Below are 18066 nucleotides of genomic sequence, written 5' to 3' on the forward strand. Positions count from 1 at the left end.
CTCTGTAAGCGTAGGGAAAAGGGCTGTGTCCTTAGCAGGGGACGTTCAGTGTTTGCTTAGCTCTGCTCCTCTTTCAATGAATCATACCTAGCCTGTTTGAAAAGCTTACTTTTTGAGGCTTTTTTAGCTTCCGAGACATTTTCTCCTGGATGAACTGGGAAGACTGCTTTTCTGCTGGCATAACTAAAGGTAGTACAAGCGATGGCTGTAATTTCACATACTGGTAGAAGTTGTTGGTATAGAGCCCAATACAGCGACTCTCACTTCTGTTTTCCGTTCTGGTCCAAAGCGACTGGGGAGAGCGCTGCCCCGCTGCATTTCTTTTGATCCAATTCCGCATCACGTCTTTCCCCCAAAGCTGCCCGAGGGCTGTGTGCACTAATCCAAAGGAGCCGGTCGTGATGCCAGAGACCAGCGAGTTTCTTCCATTGTCTCTCAATTTTAGAACAAGTAGATTTACTTAGTTTTTCTAAGGCACCGGGGATGGAATTTGAACGATAAGCTGGTGGAAAAGCCTGATGCCAGCCTCCAGTCTGAAATTGCCTGCCCGTTCTTGGCTCGCACCGCATGCTTCACGCCAGGCATCTCGTGTGTCTGCTTTTTAAACTGGTGGCACTGGTTTTCTGGGGCTCTGGTGACACTGGTCTGACCACTCGTGTAACTGCTGCCTTGGGCTCGTGGGTGTCTGCACACCTTGATTCGTACAGTCGTGACACATCCGTGCAGATCAGCTTAACATGTGAAATGTGCCCCGCACCAAAATGCATTTTATTCCATCGCCTTTTTTAAAAGAATAAAAAGCCCCATAATGCTGCTTTTACCCAATATACTCTGATGTTGATGACTGATGATTGCAGCTTATTCCTGCTTTTTATCCCAAGCTTTTCCTCTTCTGCTATTAAATGTGACCCTCTTGTTTTCATTTGGTGCCTTTGTGTTCAAAGGGAAACAATGTTTTGTTGATTTTATCAGTTGTTGCTTGTTTTTATTCCTTGTACAGAGCCCATTCAAGGGGAAGGCAGTGAATACATGGACTCTTTATTTATATCTACCCTTTCAGATTCAGCTCTCCGCTCTCCTGGTGTGAGTGAAGGAGGAGCGCTCCTGCTCCCTGCGTGCAGGCTGCTGTCTTCGTTTAGCAGCAGGATAAGTCCTCGATGGACTCTCGGTGTGGTTGTGGACCAGCACTGATGCCACGCAAGGGGATGGAGCTCCCGGGTTTCTGCCCCGCTGGGCGATTTTTCTGAACCAGCTACCCAGTAGTGCAAATTAACAAAATTCAGATTAAGTTCAAAACACATTCTGAAACAAAAATACATCCAACTGCAGGAAGCCTTAATTTGTTATTGATATTTTTACCTATTTTCAGCTCTTCTAGATTTTTCTTTTTACATCGTGAGTCTCAACCTGAGAAACTGGTGATGTTCCTAGTCCTTAGAATAATAAAAAAAAAGGCAGCTAATGTGTTTTAGCGCTGTTCCATTTCTGCATTGATACTCTCCAAGCCAGTTTTAACAGTATGTGAAGTTTAAAGGCTTTTTCCTTTCAAAATAGCTTTTTAGTAGGTTTTTCATTTTACCGTGTTATCCTTTCAATAGCCTATAACTCTTCCATCAGGCAAATGCATGTTAAAATGCTTCCTTTGGCACAGAGCAAATACAGAGGGAGTAAAAGGTTTGTAATGCAGTGGAAATGGCACTAAGTCTTCCGCCCCCCCCCCCCCCCCCCCCCCTCTTTTGTACAATAAGCACCGGGAGAAGTAACTGCTGGAGGGTAAGTGGGGATAAAAAAAGATGTCTTTTGTTTAATTTAGGAGCTTAAGATGCTGAGGCATATACTTCCCACCGCTTGGTGCAGGTCGGGGTGATGTGGCAGGGCTGGCGAGGGGGGTGGATGTGTGCTGGGGGGGGGTTACAGCAGGTGTAGGAAGAGATCTTGGAGCAGGATTGTTAGTCAAACTGTCTTAAGAGATAAATCTTCAATCCAAAGAGATAAATCTTCAATTACCGTTGGTGTAATTCCTTTATTGATGAGAAAGTACCATTGTCAGGAAGGGGGCGAGAAACAGATGTGTCCTGGGGACAGAGCCTCAAAGGGCTCGGTGTGAACCCCAGGCTCGTAGGTCTGGGGTGCGTTTGCTGACAGTGACCGTAAGATCAAGGTGTTGTCCTGGTGAAGGTTTCTGTGCGTTCCCACTGGCCCCAGGTGGAGCAGGCAGGGAAAGAAAATGCTGTGGCCGCAAAATCTGTGAGTGCTGGAGTATAACGTCCTAGAGTTAGACAACAAATAGAAAATTAAACCGGTGGAGAATTGCAACATTAGCATAAGGCACAGAAGAACTGGATGCGATTGCTTAGAAAATAGGGTTCCTCCTTATTTCTTGGTGTTGGAAAAGAACTTCATTAAAGATAACAGAGATGGGAAAGGGGAATGCAAATGGTTATTGATTGGAGTTGTGCTGTGGCGATGTTTCAGGCTGGCTTCAAGCTCATGGAGCATTTACTGCTCGCTCGCGCTGACCAGCACTCAATTAAAGCTTGAAGGCGCTGCGGTCTCTTGTACTAGGGGGAGGGGAGTTGCTAGGGCGTACCTATAGTCGGGGAATTTGGGGGATATGTCCTATTTTTTTAATGTTTTGGTGACATCCCAGTTAAAATTGGCTCACTCAGCCTGGCAGCGCATGCATCTGAATCCAGATTTCCCTACGTGTGTTCACTGGAGCAACAGTCTGAAAACATCCTCAGCCCACGGCCAATGCGACTTTGTTCAGCCTTTGAGCTGCCGAGCAGGTCACCGTCGCTGGGCAGCAACGTGTTCATTTAAGAGTTATTTGCAGTCCCCGTGAAACGTGTACGTTGGCCTTTTGCGACTGTCCCGCTGGCAGACGTTGGTTTTGTTTTGATCTGCTATAATTTGAAATCAAATGTACTTTGTTCCTGATAGAGTTTTTATGAACCTTATCTGAGAAGCATTGCATAATGTGTATAAAAATAATATTTGGAAGACACATCCTGTTCTTACTAATTTTAAAGGCAGTCCTCTGGTTTGGTGGGTTTTGTGGGTTGTTTTTTGGGTTTTTTTTTTTCAGTTTGCCTCTAACAACCAGCTAATTTTGAAAGCTTTCCTTTGGGCTCAAAAACCTGGGTGGGTTTTCAAGGAATGAAGCATTTGGCATAAGTTGTGGTGGCGGCCGGCTCCATGAAGCACTGGCTCTTTGCCTGTACGCCCCCCCCCCCCCGTCCCTCCCGAGGTGGGACGCAGTCCTGGACCCGCTTTTGAGCGGTGTACCCCACATGCCTGTGATGCACGGATCTCCTGTGCATCCCCGTTTGGTGCAAGCAAACTCCCAAGCTCCCCTTGCTCCTGTTTGTGCAGCAAATTGTAGTTTCTCTGGTGCAGAGTTTTTGGCAGCAGGTCTCCCAGCACGGGGTGTTAGGAGGAAAGATCTCGCCGCTAGCTTGGAGAAGGTGTGGGTGAGGCTGGGTCTTTGAAGTTCAAGTTTCTCTTTTGTTTTAGAGCAGCTGAAAAAAAATCATTTCAGCTGTGTGTGAGCCAGACCTGGGGGGGGCAGGTTTGAGTGGTGCCTTGCTCCATCTGATGAGACACTGCTTTTTGTATTCAGAGAGAGGTTTGAGTCATGTTTTGGTCAGAAGTGGTTGGGTCTTTTCCTGCAGTGGTTGTCTTTTAAAAAAAAAAACAAAACAAAACCAAAAACAACCCAAAACCCCGAATATAAGCACATAGACATACAGTTTTCTTTTAAAATGCATCCATGAGATTGTTCCAGCAGCTTCAAAGAAGCTTGAATTGGAGAATGGCCAAGTCATGGCTGGGGTGTCTGGTGGGGTTTGTGGTCCTGGTCCTGCCCCGGTGCCCTCTCTTGTGCCAGCACAGCCGGTCATTGGAAAATGCTCATCGCTTCCTCCTCACTGTCTCACTGACCTTCCCTGGAGTCCCTCTGAAGCCTTTTCAGGAGGAAATGTTTTCACAAGTTCAGGGATCACCATGGATGCGGTATACCAAAATGGTTTTTCTCCCTTTACCTCAAAGGACATCGCTCACCATATCAGCTGCTGCAGCATATGCCCAGGTCAAACTTCAGGTAAAGCCTTACTTAGCGGGATATTCTGCATCTTTTATGAGTCCTAGGGGTGATCCGCAGGCCACCTGTGATGCTCTTGGAGACCACAGAGGGATTGTAGACAACAGGTGGGACATCTGTCTGTTACACTGTACTGGCCAATGCCTCTTCAAACTGATAATCCCCAGAGCTTCACCTTTTCCCTAAGTTATTTTTGATTGCAAAGCTGAACCAGCGACGGAGAAGGTGGCTTTGGAGGCAGCAGCCAAGCTGCTGGTGATCCATCGCTGCAGGCTCCTTCTGTGGCTTTTGTCTCCTCAGACCATTTGTGTGCTGCAGTTTTCTCATAGACTGAAATTAAATGATTCATTAAGAATGAAAAGAGGGGATGTATGCAGATGAGCAAACAACTTAGATGGAGTCAGTAAGAAGGTCCCTCCACCAGTTATGTCCCTTTCTGAAGAATGTCTCAAAACTGATTTATAAAAACATCCTTTCCTCTGTGTCCCACCGCAGATGTAATACATCCTTGTTCAGTAGCTGCGTGATTGTAATTCTCCCCATAATGGACCTGTTTGGCTCAGCCTCCTGCTTCTGTTACGTGGTAATGCTCCTGCGCTTGTAATCTATGAGGCTCTAAGGCATCTAGTTGGGAAAACATAAATGAAATGTCTTGGGGGGGAAAAAAGTGAAAAGACACTGTGCAACCTCAACAGTTTCAAGCAGGAGGTTTATGCTGATTTAGATGTGATGCAGGAACGCGGCTAATCCAGTGCTGGGGCTGCCTCTTCAGTTGAGTAAAGTAGCCATGAGTCAAACATACATTACACTTCACCCAGAAATAAAACCCACCCACTCATCAAATGACCCCAGTCCCTAATTTTCACATGGCTGTCTGCCTTCGTTTATGCCTAGTACTAAACGACAGAAGTGTCACAAGTTGCACGTATGTGCAACTATTGATAGATTTCCTCTGGAAACCCTGAAAATCCTTGAAAATTAATCCTGTTGGGAGGAAGGGGCAGGAGAAGGGACAGTAAAAGACCCCGTAGATTTATTGTCTTAACAGACCAAATGGAGTTGTCCCTGGAGGTGGATTTGAAGGCTCATGCTCGCTTCCTTTCGAGGGTAAGAACTTTCCTTTGGTGAAGAAAAGCAGCTGGTTTGAGGATTTTGTTTCTGGCTGCTGAGGAGGTGTGATGGGTGTAGGGGCTCAGAGGGGCGGCTCTGCCGCGGATTCACGTGTTGAGTGTTTGTCCCCTCTGGTTCGCAGAGTTAAATGCCGCTGATGGTGGAGCAGAATCCGGCCCGTTCCTCCAAGTCACCAAGTGTTTCCGAGTAACGCTGATAGCCAGGTGGAGTATGGCAGTTACTGGAAGACCTGGTATTTAATTACTGCATATTTAGGTTGTACCCAGTGCCAGCCTCCGTCCTTTTCTAGCAGCAAGGGTGAAAGTCTGGTGGGTTTACCTCTTCTACATTTTTGGGCTGTGCCTTTACATAGCTTGAAAAATGTTTTTCAGGAATGCAACTTCATTTGTAATGTTCAAATGTGCAACGTGCACCTCTTAAAGAAAAGGAAACGCTAGTGGAAGTGCTGACGCAGGCATCGCTGTGATGATGCTGAGGTCTCTAATCAATCACGTTGAAACCTTGTGCAGTGGCACTTGTACAATTTGGTGCAAGTCAGATGATTTCTTTTTTTTACTAAGAGCAGAATTCAAGAGTAATGTAATAAGGAAAGCTGAATGGATATTAATTATAAGAGCTCGTTATCTATTCTTCTTCCAACCAAAAATAAATAATCAGAATAATGTTCTTTTTTTGAGACAAACATGATGATGAGCTGGCTTTCTGTTTCTGTTCTTTTTCCTCAATGAGCCTTATAAACTGATGCACTGAATGAGAAAATAAATAGGAAACTGAAAACATCTTTCTATCCAATCTGAAATAACATTTGGTTTGTGCATATGTAAGGGGAAAATAGGCATACAATAAACAAATGCAATGATTTTCTGATAAATGGTCTTCTTGCAAAGTAATGAGTCAAAAAAATAGAAAAATGAGAGATTTCTGTGAGACTGTAGAGTACCCCTCAGATGGAAACTTGGCATCTTTTGTTCTTGACCCGTTGCTGATATTGCAGGATGTTCTCCGCTTTGACATGGGCGTGATAAGCAATAGCCGTGCGCGTGTCCTTGCCACCGTGTGGGACAAGCAACCCTCGGGGGAAGCCTCGGATGGCGTGTCCGGGGGGAGAGGGGAGCGAGCAAAAGGCAACAGGCATGGACAGATTTAAAGCTTAGTAGCGCAGGCAAGTGGGACGATCTAGACTGTTCAGCTTGCCTCCAGCACCTCCACCGGTAACCTAATTGGAGAAATCGCCAGGAAAACAGGCAAGTCATCTATAGTTATAGTATTATTGGATTCTAACCTCCTCGTAGTCTCTGCCACGAGAACTTCATTGAAGGAATAGCAGAAAGATGCATGACACCATGTTATTGATTTCTTGTGTCTTTTATAGTAGCCCATAGAGTGCTAGGGCTTGCTGTGCTGGTCAAAGGATAAAAGGCTGCTGAAAACAAGGAGAGGAGTAAGGCAGGTCCTGAGAGTGAAGGGATGGGGCAGGCAGAAGATTGCTGAGCAAGATTAAAGGCAACAAGACTGATTTTGAGCGGTGACCTATGGGAATTTCATCACCTTCCTTCAGAAGAGCTTATTCTTCTGAAATGGAGTTTTACCAAAGAAGCCAAAGTATTAATGTGATCTGTTCCCTCCAGATCTGATACTGGAAAGTTTCTGCATTCTTCAGACTCTGCAATACTGAGATAATTAAATACACAATCAAGTAAAACACACGTGTGCGTGCCCGCACGCGCGTACACGCTCGCTGCTACCCAGCTCGCTGGGTTGCTCACGACACTGTAAATACGGGTGCCCAAGGAACACGAAACGAACTCCTGATCATTGCAGGCAATATACTGGTCATACACTAATGTTGCGATGTTTCTTGGCTAGCTGGTGGTGGGGACCTGCCTGGCAGCTTGCAGACACAGGATGAGGTGTGGTGCCACCAGGAGCTGTGCAGAACAGCAGTCCAACAGATAAAAGTAGATATCTTTGCTTGCTGCTCAGTGATAGTGTAATAAAATTGCCTTCAATATGTAGTACCTACGATAGGTAACTTTAAACATTTAATAAAGAGCAATTTTATGAATTGGTTTTTTTAGTAGCTCTTCCAAGAAGAGGACAGTCAAGCAAATTGTGCATGGTAGAGTTCCATGGCAAGGACCTAAATATGTATGGTCTCATATTGGCTGGTATTTCTTTCTCAGGAGTCTGCGTGTATGCTTTCCATGGGATCATAGAATTGTTTTGGTTGGAGAAGACCTTTAAGATCATCAAGTCCAACCATTACCCTAGCACTGCCAAGTCCAACCACTAAACCATGTCCCTAAGCACCACATCTACGTGTCTTTTAAATAGCCCCAGGGATGCTGACGATGGTGACGATTGCATAGTTGGGATCTTTTGATTTGTACATCTCTGTTGCCTCTTTTCATGTTAGTACCCTCATAAACCTCATGCTACTATCCAAAAATAATGCTTAATGAAGCTTTTGATCTCATAATGGCTGAAGGGATTTGAAATGGGGCAAAAATTAGGTTAATTACGCTAGGAATAGCGTAGTTACCTGAAATTTTCAAATGCCTTTTCATGGTATCAACTCTGATGGGTTTCACAGCCCTGACAGGTACAGAAAGTAACACTAAACCCCATTGGTTTCAGATGTGAGAATTGATGTAGAAAGTTTTCCTATGATTTTTGAGTACTTCCTTGCTGTTATTTGCAGAATATCTGCACATTGTTACTGAACTTTGGTTGAGCAGCTCCAATTTTTGTATTCGATTTTAAACTATGGACACAGATTAAGCGGTTCCCTCGGTGCTGGTGTCATCGGTGTAACTATCTGTTGCAGTACTCCTTTCCCGAGCGGATTTTCCGTTCCTTTTGGTGTTTGTTTTCTTTTTTTAAACTCTACAAGAGTTCTCCTGAAGTCATGTGGCCATCAGGGAAGGTTTGCTAGTTTTTGTTCTGAGGAGGCTTTCTGTGTTACCCTGTCTTTTGTTTCATGTTAGAGCATCTAAATTAGTAAAAGGGACTGATTTTTCTGTCCTTCCCTTCCGAGGCGGATGTGTCCCTCTCCGTCCTGCTCGAAGGTGTGCACGCACATACGCACATGCAGTTATCTCCTGCACCTTGAAAGAAAACAGTTTGCATCCGTAGCGAAATGTATGCTTGAAGCACATCTCATTTTCTATATTATTCCCCAGGATAAATCACCGGTTTTGCTTTATAAAAATAAATAAATCACAGCACCAAAGGCTAGTAACGGAGATAATGAATGCACTGTTGCCATGCCCTATTCCAGGTGATTTACCGTGGCTTTCCTGCCTCTCCACTTTCATAACAGGCGTGCAATGAAAAACCGAGAAACTCATAGAGCGGATTATTATGAAATTCCTGCTTTGTTTCCTTTCTTATTTTATTGCGGTAGTAACAACGTATGTAGCACACACATTTGCTAACCGAACGGAAGCCAGGTGCAGTAGTTGTGCGTCTGAACTGTTGTTACTTGCAGCCAGGAGTTATTCAAGATGTCGATTAAAGCTGCGCTGGGGAAGGAAGGTTTAAGGTGCCGTGCTGCAGCATCCGACTTCGTATCATCAGCAAAAGAGAAGTTGTGGGAAGGGTCCAGTAACGTGTAAACATGCGTGATCCCTGTATGTGAACAGATGTATGTAAATACATACTTGAACACACACACACCTGTCTGCATATGTGTGGTGTGTGCTGACAACCTATAGTTCTCAGCAGTAAATAGTGCTGGCAGGTGGGACATTTTACACTATCGAAGATTATTTAATGTGGGAAGGGAAAAATTTTGGAAAACCGATGTCAAGATGCTGGAGGAATAGCTCATGATGTGTTACCTCACTGGTTTACCTAATGGAAGTGACAAACTAAGGTTAGAGACTAAATATTTTTATCATGTTATAGAGGGTTTGATTTTATTTTATTACAACATTTGTAAGGTGCAGCATTGCCTTGAAGGACTTGGTGCAGAAACTTCTGGTTTCAGTTATACCAGTCTCCAGTGCCCCATAATTAAAGTTTCCAGTTTTGGCTTCGGTCCTGATATGACGTCTGAACTTTTTCCTTCAGCAATAAAACTGGATGTCCAGCTGCCTGCAGGAGCTCACTGTACTTGAAGGCAAACTGGCTTTTTACATGTAAATGCAGTAATTTACATTTCTGCAGTATATAAGCAACTTTTTATAGAGCTGTTTGGTTGTTTTTGGTTTTGCTGTGTGTGCGATGGGTTTGTCTGGTTGGTCTTAACTGAAGTCAGAGCTTGTTGTGAACCCAACCTTCCCCTGAACTCTTTGGGAGTTTTGCTGAAATGAGGAATAGGGTTGTAAGTGGGAGTTTAAAAAAAAAAAAAAAAAGTCGGTGAGGCTTAGTCTGATCTGTAACATATTTAGTGGCATGTAAAAGGTAGATGAGGTCTCTGTCTTTAGGAATTAATGAGCAGCCAGAGGATGCATTTCTTCAATGTGGCGATAACATCTTCATTTTCTCATAAAAGACTTGCTTTGAGATGAAGGCAGCCAGCTAAGCAGCCTTATGAAATTTCTGAACTCGGTTGTGTTACTGCCTGCACCAAGCTTTTCTTGGCTTTCCACTGAAATTCCACATTTCTCAGGGGCAGCCAGAAACCAATTTGAGAAGTGTTTTCCTGGGTGTATGCGAACGGGCTGCTTCTGTCCGTCCTGCTGGCTTCAATATGACAACTCAGACTTTAGCCATGTTGGGTAAACTTAATTAGTGTTGAAAAGTGGCTTGTTTTGCAAGATGGTAAATTTTTAACCTAAGGAAATGACTTTCTTTGCGACTAATAAATTAAATAAATTATGCCTTTTTCCATGCAGTACAGTGGGGCTCGTAAATACCGTGAGCAGTTAGTTGGTAGTTTCACTTGATTACCTTTCCCATTTCTGTTTTCAATAATCCTTGTAAGAGTGGGGAATTCAGTCACTTTTAATGATGTGACAAAACCCCAGCGATGGCAGGCGCGTTCCGTGCTGCTGAGCTGCCTGCCGGTGTCCTTCCCACTCGGATGCTGCCCGTGGGATCAACGGGAGCAGGAACTTCGGTGCAATCAAGGAAAGTCCCTTTCCCTGGTGCGTGGTGCTGCTCTGGATTAATTAATTACCTGGGTAAAGGCAGCAGTGCTGTTACAGTCAAATACCTTCTTTCCTCCTGGTTTCCAGTGGCTCCGTTCTGTTTCGCATCCCGTTACTGGGCGGAGGGTCTGTGGGTACGGCTGAGCGCGCTTCTGGGGAGCTTTAGTTCTTCAAAGGATTGTGCAAATAGTAATTGAATTAAAGAGCTGCTATCAACATGATCGGATTCTGGCAAAGACATCCCACGGTAACGCTCTGCTTGCAGGCACGAGGACTTGGACTAGTAGAAGCACATTGGAATTGCTGAGGACGGGAATGTTTCCTTCCTGGCTGTTTTGCGGGGTATCCTTCCTACCCCCTTACTCAGCTCAGGTGTGTGTAAACGGGAGTTCTCCGTCCGGGAACACAGAATAAACCAAACCGTGAGCAAAACGAATGAGGTATAAGTGCCGACAGCCTTTCTGCTGTTTCTCCATAGTAACCAGGGTGGAGGTAAAAAAGACAAAGTATTTTGTCTTTTTTTTTTTTTTTAATAAGTTGGTGCTTAACCAAATCCTGGCTATATCATTACAAACTTAAACCTTCTATTGCAATAGGAATAGTGGATTTTTTTTCTTACAATGCTTTGTTATATTAAAAATCAAAATACCAACAAAACTTGAGGCTGCAAAGAGGGTTTTTACTGCTGCTGTCGGGGCAGGGTGCAGCTCTGGGCTGTGACCCGATGCATTAAATCAGGGCAGCCCACTGCGAATGAGTAGGGAGAAATAACCTGCAACGAGATGCGTGGTGCAGTCCTCGGCTGGTGCTAGCTCTGAGAGATCAATTTTTAGCAATCAAGACAGCGCAGGAAGGACTTTGCTGTCATTGTATCTGAATTACATTTATATAGACAATAATAGCTCCTGAATCTTGATTTTTAAATATCTTTAGCATCAACAGCAATCTCCAAAACACATCTTTTGAGGCACGTGGCAACAGATAAGCCAGGTGCGGGTCCTGCCACCGAGAGGAGGAGGAACAGGATGCCTGGCCAGGGCTTCCTCAAGCCCTGATCCTTCGTGCTGCTCCGATCTACGGCAGACACCGTAAATGCAGGTGGCCTTGGCAGTGAGGTCTCCTGGCAGTCACAAAATTTGCATTCTTGAGGATGTTTTGCAGAAACTCTGGAACAATTAGTAAAGTAAATAAAGAATATTCAGATACTCCTTCCAGGGACTGTACTTTATGCACTGCTCAGAGATGCTTTGACCTTCTAGTTTATTACAAGTCAGGAAAAGTCAATATTTCTTAGCTTGCCAAGTTGAAGGAATTTTAATGAGTTATTGAGTCAAATAGTTAATCCTCCAATAACAGATTTTTTTTTCCCCTTTCAGATTTACAGTGATAAAAACAAAGGCTTAACAGGGACCGAGAAAAATGGGGTTTTGTGGAAACTTTTGCTTGTCTTTGTGCACACGCTTTAACTCCTTGATTGCTAGCAGATGAACGTAGCTTCAGTACTGAGGCGTTTCATACCAGCATAAGATGCTGGGTAAGCAGGGACCGTGTTGGCGTTATCGAGGTATTTAGCATGATGAAAAAGGATTGATGGATTGAAGTAGCTGGTGCCGATGCTCCACAGGTCTCCGTTACGTGTGATGACAGGGGGGTCTTTGGATGAGATCTGGTCTGCTCTCCTAGGCTGAATAGTTCTGCTACTTAAACCTTTGAAGGGCAGAGCCTTGGGTGCGTTTCGGAGCCTGCAGTCGCTGCAGGATTACTCCTGCTGGACGCTGGAGCAGTGCTTCCTCTGAAAGCTAGCGCACACGGAAACCTTGCCGTGAGCCAAACCGACATGTGGTAAATGTAGACAACGGGGATTTACTTCGAAACTGCCTCGCTGGTCCAGACCGGGTCCCTGGCGTGGGTGCAGCCGGAGGCTGCTGGAAGGCTGCGCAAGGCTGGCACGGGGCTGTGCGCTACGAAATGTTTATTCCTGCTTTAATTATGCCTTTTGCAGCTTCCCTTTGTAATTCTCAACTTTGTGTACTCCAATTAGCATAGAATAATCTAATTTCCTGAAACTCTCTTCATTGAGTATAATGGTAATTGTTGCTCTGAGTAGTGGCTTGTTTGGAAGTACCCTGTCCTGTATGAATTATAATAATGTTCTGTCGTGAGCCTTCCAGCGAGGAAACTTCAGAAGCAGAAAACATTAGAGCACAAGGGCAACTTCCTTAGCCTTTTAATAGTATCAAGCAGCAGATAGTCCAGTAATGGTCAGAACATTATATCCAACGAATTCTTAAAAGTTATTTTTCATTATAGGTTATTATTCAGAGCATAGGGACAGATACTGATGGTCACTTTTACAGCAAGAAGCATCTTCCTGTAATCTTCCCTTGACGTCACTGAAAGTCTTTCTTGGAGGTTGGTTGTTTTTTTTTTTTTTTTAAAAGCTCTCAGCAATTGTCTGTCTGAGCTTTCACTGAAACTCGTGTGAATTTTAGCCTTGGTGTTCTGCTTCTGGCTCGCAGGGTGGAAGTTAGACTCTGAATGCGGACACCGGTACAGAACCGGAGTGCCGGCAGTTAGGGCGCTTCGCTGCTGAAAATGAAGCTTCTCGTGGGCTCTCTGGCTGGAGGAGCGTAGGTTTTCAGAGATGCTTTCTGAATATAACTCACAGCCAAAGTTTGGGCACTGAAATGCTCTTGCCGGATTTTATTCTCGGGTCTAGTTTTGCAAAGGGTTAAAAGAACAAAACGCTCCGCGTCCTTTGCTTTTCATTAAAGCCCTCTCCTGTTTTGGTGAGCGAGAGCTGGAGCTCTGGGAGCACAGATGTGAAGACGTTCTCCAAAAACCACAGTTGTGCTGCTATTCCAAGGGACGTGCTTTTTCCCTCGGAAACCTTGTCGCTCCTGCAGTCGTTGTGCTGCTACGTCAGACGGGTGCGGGTGCGTAGGAAATACTGCTCACACGGACCTTTTCTGCTTTTCCCAGTGCTTTATGGGCAGGATGGCCTGCACGCGTCGTGTGAGAAGAAGTACTGCGGCCGGGGGAGTAAGTGTGTCGTGAACAAGGACACCGATCAGCCTGAGTGCAGGTGCGTAGAAGATTGCAAGTCCAGCTACATGCCCGTGTGCGGATCTGATGGCAAATTTTATGAAAATCACTGTCAACTGCATCGAGCCTCCTGTCTGCAGAGGAAGAAAATCTACATTATCCACAGCAAGGACTGTTTCTTCAAAGGTAGGGCATCATTAAAAATAAATACTTCTGTAGAAGTTTCATCACTCATCTTACCGTAATCCTGATAAATGGCCCAATGGTATATTTTATTTTGAAGAGATAAATTTTTCAAGGATGATTTATTCTAGGACACTGTAGAACATAACACAATGTTTTATGCAGCTAGTAAGCCCCTGAGTGTCATCACCACCCAAAATGTAATCAAACTGGGAACTGGTAAATAATTACCATCGCTGTATGCATTGTGTGCACTGTAGTTGTGCTGCTCAGTACTTTCAGCTGCCAGTGTAATAACTTTTTACAATCCAATTCATTTGGTAAGGCTTTGTACAAGACAAAGACATTAAGAAAAAGTAGATGGTATTACAAAAACTTTGTGGCAGAAATGAGAAACAAAAACCTACTTAGGCAAATGATACGGGCAAAGGAAAGGAGCTGTTTATGTGAAACGAGGAGTGGGAAGTGTACTGCTAGAACAGAGTTTTAAATAATTTTAAAGACAGTTCTGGTTACCAGTAGGATGCGTATCTCTTCAGCTGTTTTACTGGTTCAATAGCAAATTTCATTATCATCATTGCACCAGATCACCAAAGGGATGGAGCTCTCTGTCTCTTCCATTAATATTGTGTATGCCATGTACTGTCACAAATCAAGTGAGGCTGCAGGAGCGCGTGATAAAATGGCAGGGAGTGGAAGAAGTCGTAAATTATTTTACTTCTAATGAGAGGTCTTATAAAGGCCTCACTAGAGTGTATCTTGAAAACTCATTGCCAAATATGACTCCATATACCTACAGAAAGATTTGAGTGGGTTTTTGCAAATATATCCGGTGACATTTACGTGATCAAATACGAAAATAATTCCTTTATCTTCAGCTCACTGGGTGCTTGAGCCCCTGCGGAGCTCGGCTGTGTACAGAGCTATCCAGCACAGGTTCTCGGTTACTAACGTGATGCTCGAAGAGCCTATTTAAGAAACAGGAGCCCATTCGAAGAGTCTTATTAATATATCCTCGTGATACCCTTCGGAGATAGAAAAGCATTACTGTTCTTGTGCCTCGGAGGAAGCCTGGAGACCGAGACCAGCCCAAAATTTCCAGAGCTGTCCGGGCACCGCTTTGCCCAGCGTTGCAAAGTCCCGTTTGTTTTGGAGGTCTGGCTGTGGGTGGGACGGAGGAGCCGGTCGGAGTGTTGCCTCGGGGCCGGCTGAGCCGGGTTAGCTTGTCACAGGCACGCTCCGAACTTAGCGAAGCAGGTGGTTAGGTCTAGCATCGATAGACCTTGCACAAAGTTAATCACCTAAAGGCGTATTTGGAGGGACGGCACGTGAGCAGGTGAAGGTGAAGAGGGGTTTTTGTCACTTCATCTAAAATGGATGCCTGTGCCCTGCTCCTAGTGCTGGTGTTTCTGCCTCTGGGTGTCGAGTCGGACCAGGGCACGGATCTGGATGGGAACTGCCTCCGTCCCTGAATAAGATGCAGATGAAACTGCAGCATGAGAAACCTCCCAAAGAAAGGGGAAACCTTCATTTCAGAGGTGCTCAGCAGCCCCGACCCTACTTGATGCCGGGGGTTTTTCTTCCCCGACTCCCCCAAAAGTGTCCTCAGTTTTCTCATTCTCGTACGTCGCCCACCTTTTTACAACGATGCTTCTGGCCTGGGTTTTTATTAATTCCTTATCGCATATAGTGTTAAAGAAAATGAGTTCTCATTGCAGTAATCAGTGCTTCTGCGATGGCTGTATTATACCTAATGATACAATGTCACGCTTGAATGCTTTCCTGAACGCACCATGAAATGATGTCAGAAAGTAGTAGTTTTGTGTCCCAGTTTAAAGTAACCCTTAAACTCTTGCCATGGATCACTGCTTAAATCTGCTTTTCAGCAGAATAACAGCTTTATGGAAGGGAGGAAAGAAACAAACTCACTTTTCTTCCCGCATGAATAAATAAAAAAGTACTTCATGGCGCTGTCTGCGGAGATAAAATGTGGAAAAAAAAAAAGTTTACCTTAAGGGGGGAATAATCCCACAGAGTGGGGCTCCATAGGAATATTTGGCTTCAGCCCTTGTTTCTGCCATGCAGTCCCTGAGTAACGTTCCGCATATTTTTTTCATTTCTTTGTACTTTAGTATCCTATTTGTAAATCAAGAATAATAGTGTTTTCTTTTAAACAGAAATTTGTAGTAAGCAATTAAGCTGCAGGTTTGTAAGCAACATTATAAATGAAACATAAAGTGTAAGACTTTATGACTGGAGAAGAATGTTAAAGGTGCAGAACCTATTGTTTCGGCTGGATATTAGGTGTACGTCTCTCAGTAGGCGCATGCTTTCTATTTGTTTTCTCTCAAGTAGATAGTTTAATTATTTGAGTACAATTAGGCTGATGAGTGGGCTGTTTCATGGTCTTTTGTCCCAGTTGACTTGTTCAATTAAGACTTAAGTCCCCGCGCAGAGTTGAGAGACACCGCAGATTGCGTCTGTGTGCTCTCCCAGTTTACCCAGTTATCAGTGCCAAACTGGATGGCCTTAAACTGTGACAGAGGTCAAATACTCCGATTCCACGTCGGTGACTGGGCTAGGTCTACCCACGGTAAACTGATAACAAAGCAAACAGCAAAGATCTTGTTTTCTTTTGTGTGTTTTGGGAAAGGATTTTTTTTTTTGTCGGATAACACATTCATCGCCTGTGAAGTGCTTTGTAAATACTGGTGCATAGCAAACACTCGCGTGCGACTGGAAGCATCACTACCTCATCAGTGTTAGTATCAGGAAGAGCAGAAGAGAATTTGGCTCTGGGCAAATGACCGGTTTCTCCTTTGCCCACCTTAGAATGAAATGGCTCCTTGAAACCTTGAGAGTCCAAGAAGTCAAAAGAAACTTGTGTGCCTTCAGACATCCAGATTCCCCCATGGCATTGTTAAATTAACACATGTCTCTTTGAGATCAGTCTGGAAAATCACACAGATCTGCTGGGTGAGGGTGGGCCACACGGAGACGACAGCTCTGTGGTATCAGCAAACGTGGGTTGATTGCGTCAACGCTGTGTTCATGAAAGATTTCGTGGAGAGTGTCAGTCCTTGGTGTGCAGACTTTGGGCTGAGCTGGCCACCGTGCCCAAGGCTTGGTCCGGCTGGGCTGGAGAATGGACACGATGTCCAAGGTGGGAGCGTGTGGAAATGTGGGTGAAGCAATGAGAGGTCCCAGCAGGGGAGATCTCTCCAGGCTTCATCCTGCACCCTCTGGTGCAGCACAACTTCCCAGTGCTGCCATGCACAAAAATACAAATGCCATCCCTTTTTCTCAGTTGACCAAGCAAATGATAAATAGGTGGAAAACTTCACTTAGGAGTTTGGAGCCCGAAGGGAAATACTGCAAAGCATAAGTCCTACATCCAGAGATCTCTGGAGAAATGTCACTCCTACTCATAGCTGTTCAAATTCTCCTTGGTCTGGTTGTTTTCACTGGTACGAAACACAGTTTGGTTTTCCCATAGAAAAATGTTCTATTTAAGACTTACCTACTATGTGGTGTGGGTTTTTTTTGGTTTTCTGTATTTTCACTGTTTTGTGAGTTTCCATAGTCTTTTGATTTGAGTGTTGGTGATGAGGATAAAATGCTTTTGCTCTTTGCCAAAGAGAAGAAAGAAGTTCGTCTTCCCCCAAAGCGCTCCCAATACCCACAAAACCCAGAAAGATATCTCTGCTCATAATGACAATTGTCCCACAGATGTCCAAAATGAGCAGTTGGCCTGGAAATGTTCCTATTTGAATAAATGCCTTGGATAATGCAGCTATATCATTTTAGCATGGTGATTTGGACTGTGCTTTTCTTTCCTATAGCACTAGTCCCCTTTTTTCCACTTCTATTCATTTTTCTTTCCTTTTGACTTCTTACACCCACTTGGTCTCTTCACTCATTTTTCTCTTGTTGTTTTTGCCCAGCAAAAGCCACGCGTACGCCACTCAATCCAGTTTTTCTTCCCTCCTCATCGGAGCAGTGCGCTTCTCTAGCACCGTACATACATTAGAGAAATTCTTTCTTTTTAGATCTATGCTTTTCCATTTTCAGGATTTAGGAGTAATTTTTTCCCTTCTTTCTTTCCCTCCCTGCTCTTTTCTGCGAGATCAGCAATCCTAAAGCTCCCTTGCATCAGCCAAGCCCCTGTTATAGGAAGGCAGCAGCGTTGCTTGCCCGAGCTCATTCCTTATTTTCTCCGGTTCTGACATCCTCCCTTTATCCAGGTATATTGGGTTTTTTATAAAAAGCTCAGCTTTTCTTGCTGGGCTGTACAGCGGCTTTGTACTGCAGCTGGTCAGATGTAGTTTGTGCTCTGGCATGAATTCAATCCAACTCAGTTGACCAGATTCTTGAACTTTCCATTATGTAAATGCACTGTACCTGTACCAATCACTTTATTCATTTTTTTGATTCAATCCAACTTCTATTAAAGCTATAATTTTGAGATCTGACAGAATTTTATGTGGAGAGATGGAGCGCTATAAAGGC

At 44.4% G+C, this 18066-nt stretch overlaps 1 protein-coding gene across 2 annotated transcripts in view; it reads left to right on the top strand.

The window, feature by feature from the left end:
* The window catches only part of FSTL4 (follistatin like 4), a 232490-nt gene that overhangs the window by 60181 nt on the left and 154243 nt on the right, over positions 1-18066 (top strand). For both annotated transcript variants that reach the window (XM_075766567.1, XM_075766568.1), the window contains exon 4: positions 13312-13560. In XM_075766567.1, coding sequence (XP_075622682.1) covers positions 13312-13560 — 249 coding nt within the window. The remainder of the gene's footprint in view (positions 1-13311; positions 13561-18066) is intronic.

The sequence above is a fragment of the Balearica regulorum genome, chromosome 14, assembly GCF_011004875.1.
Source record: "Balearica regulorum gibbericeps isolate bBalReg1 chromosome 14, bBalReg1.pri, whole genome shotgun sequence".
Classification (NCBI taxonomy): Eukaryota; Metazoa; Chordata; class Aves; order Gruiformes; family Gruidae; genus Balearica; species Balearica regulorum.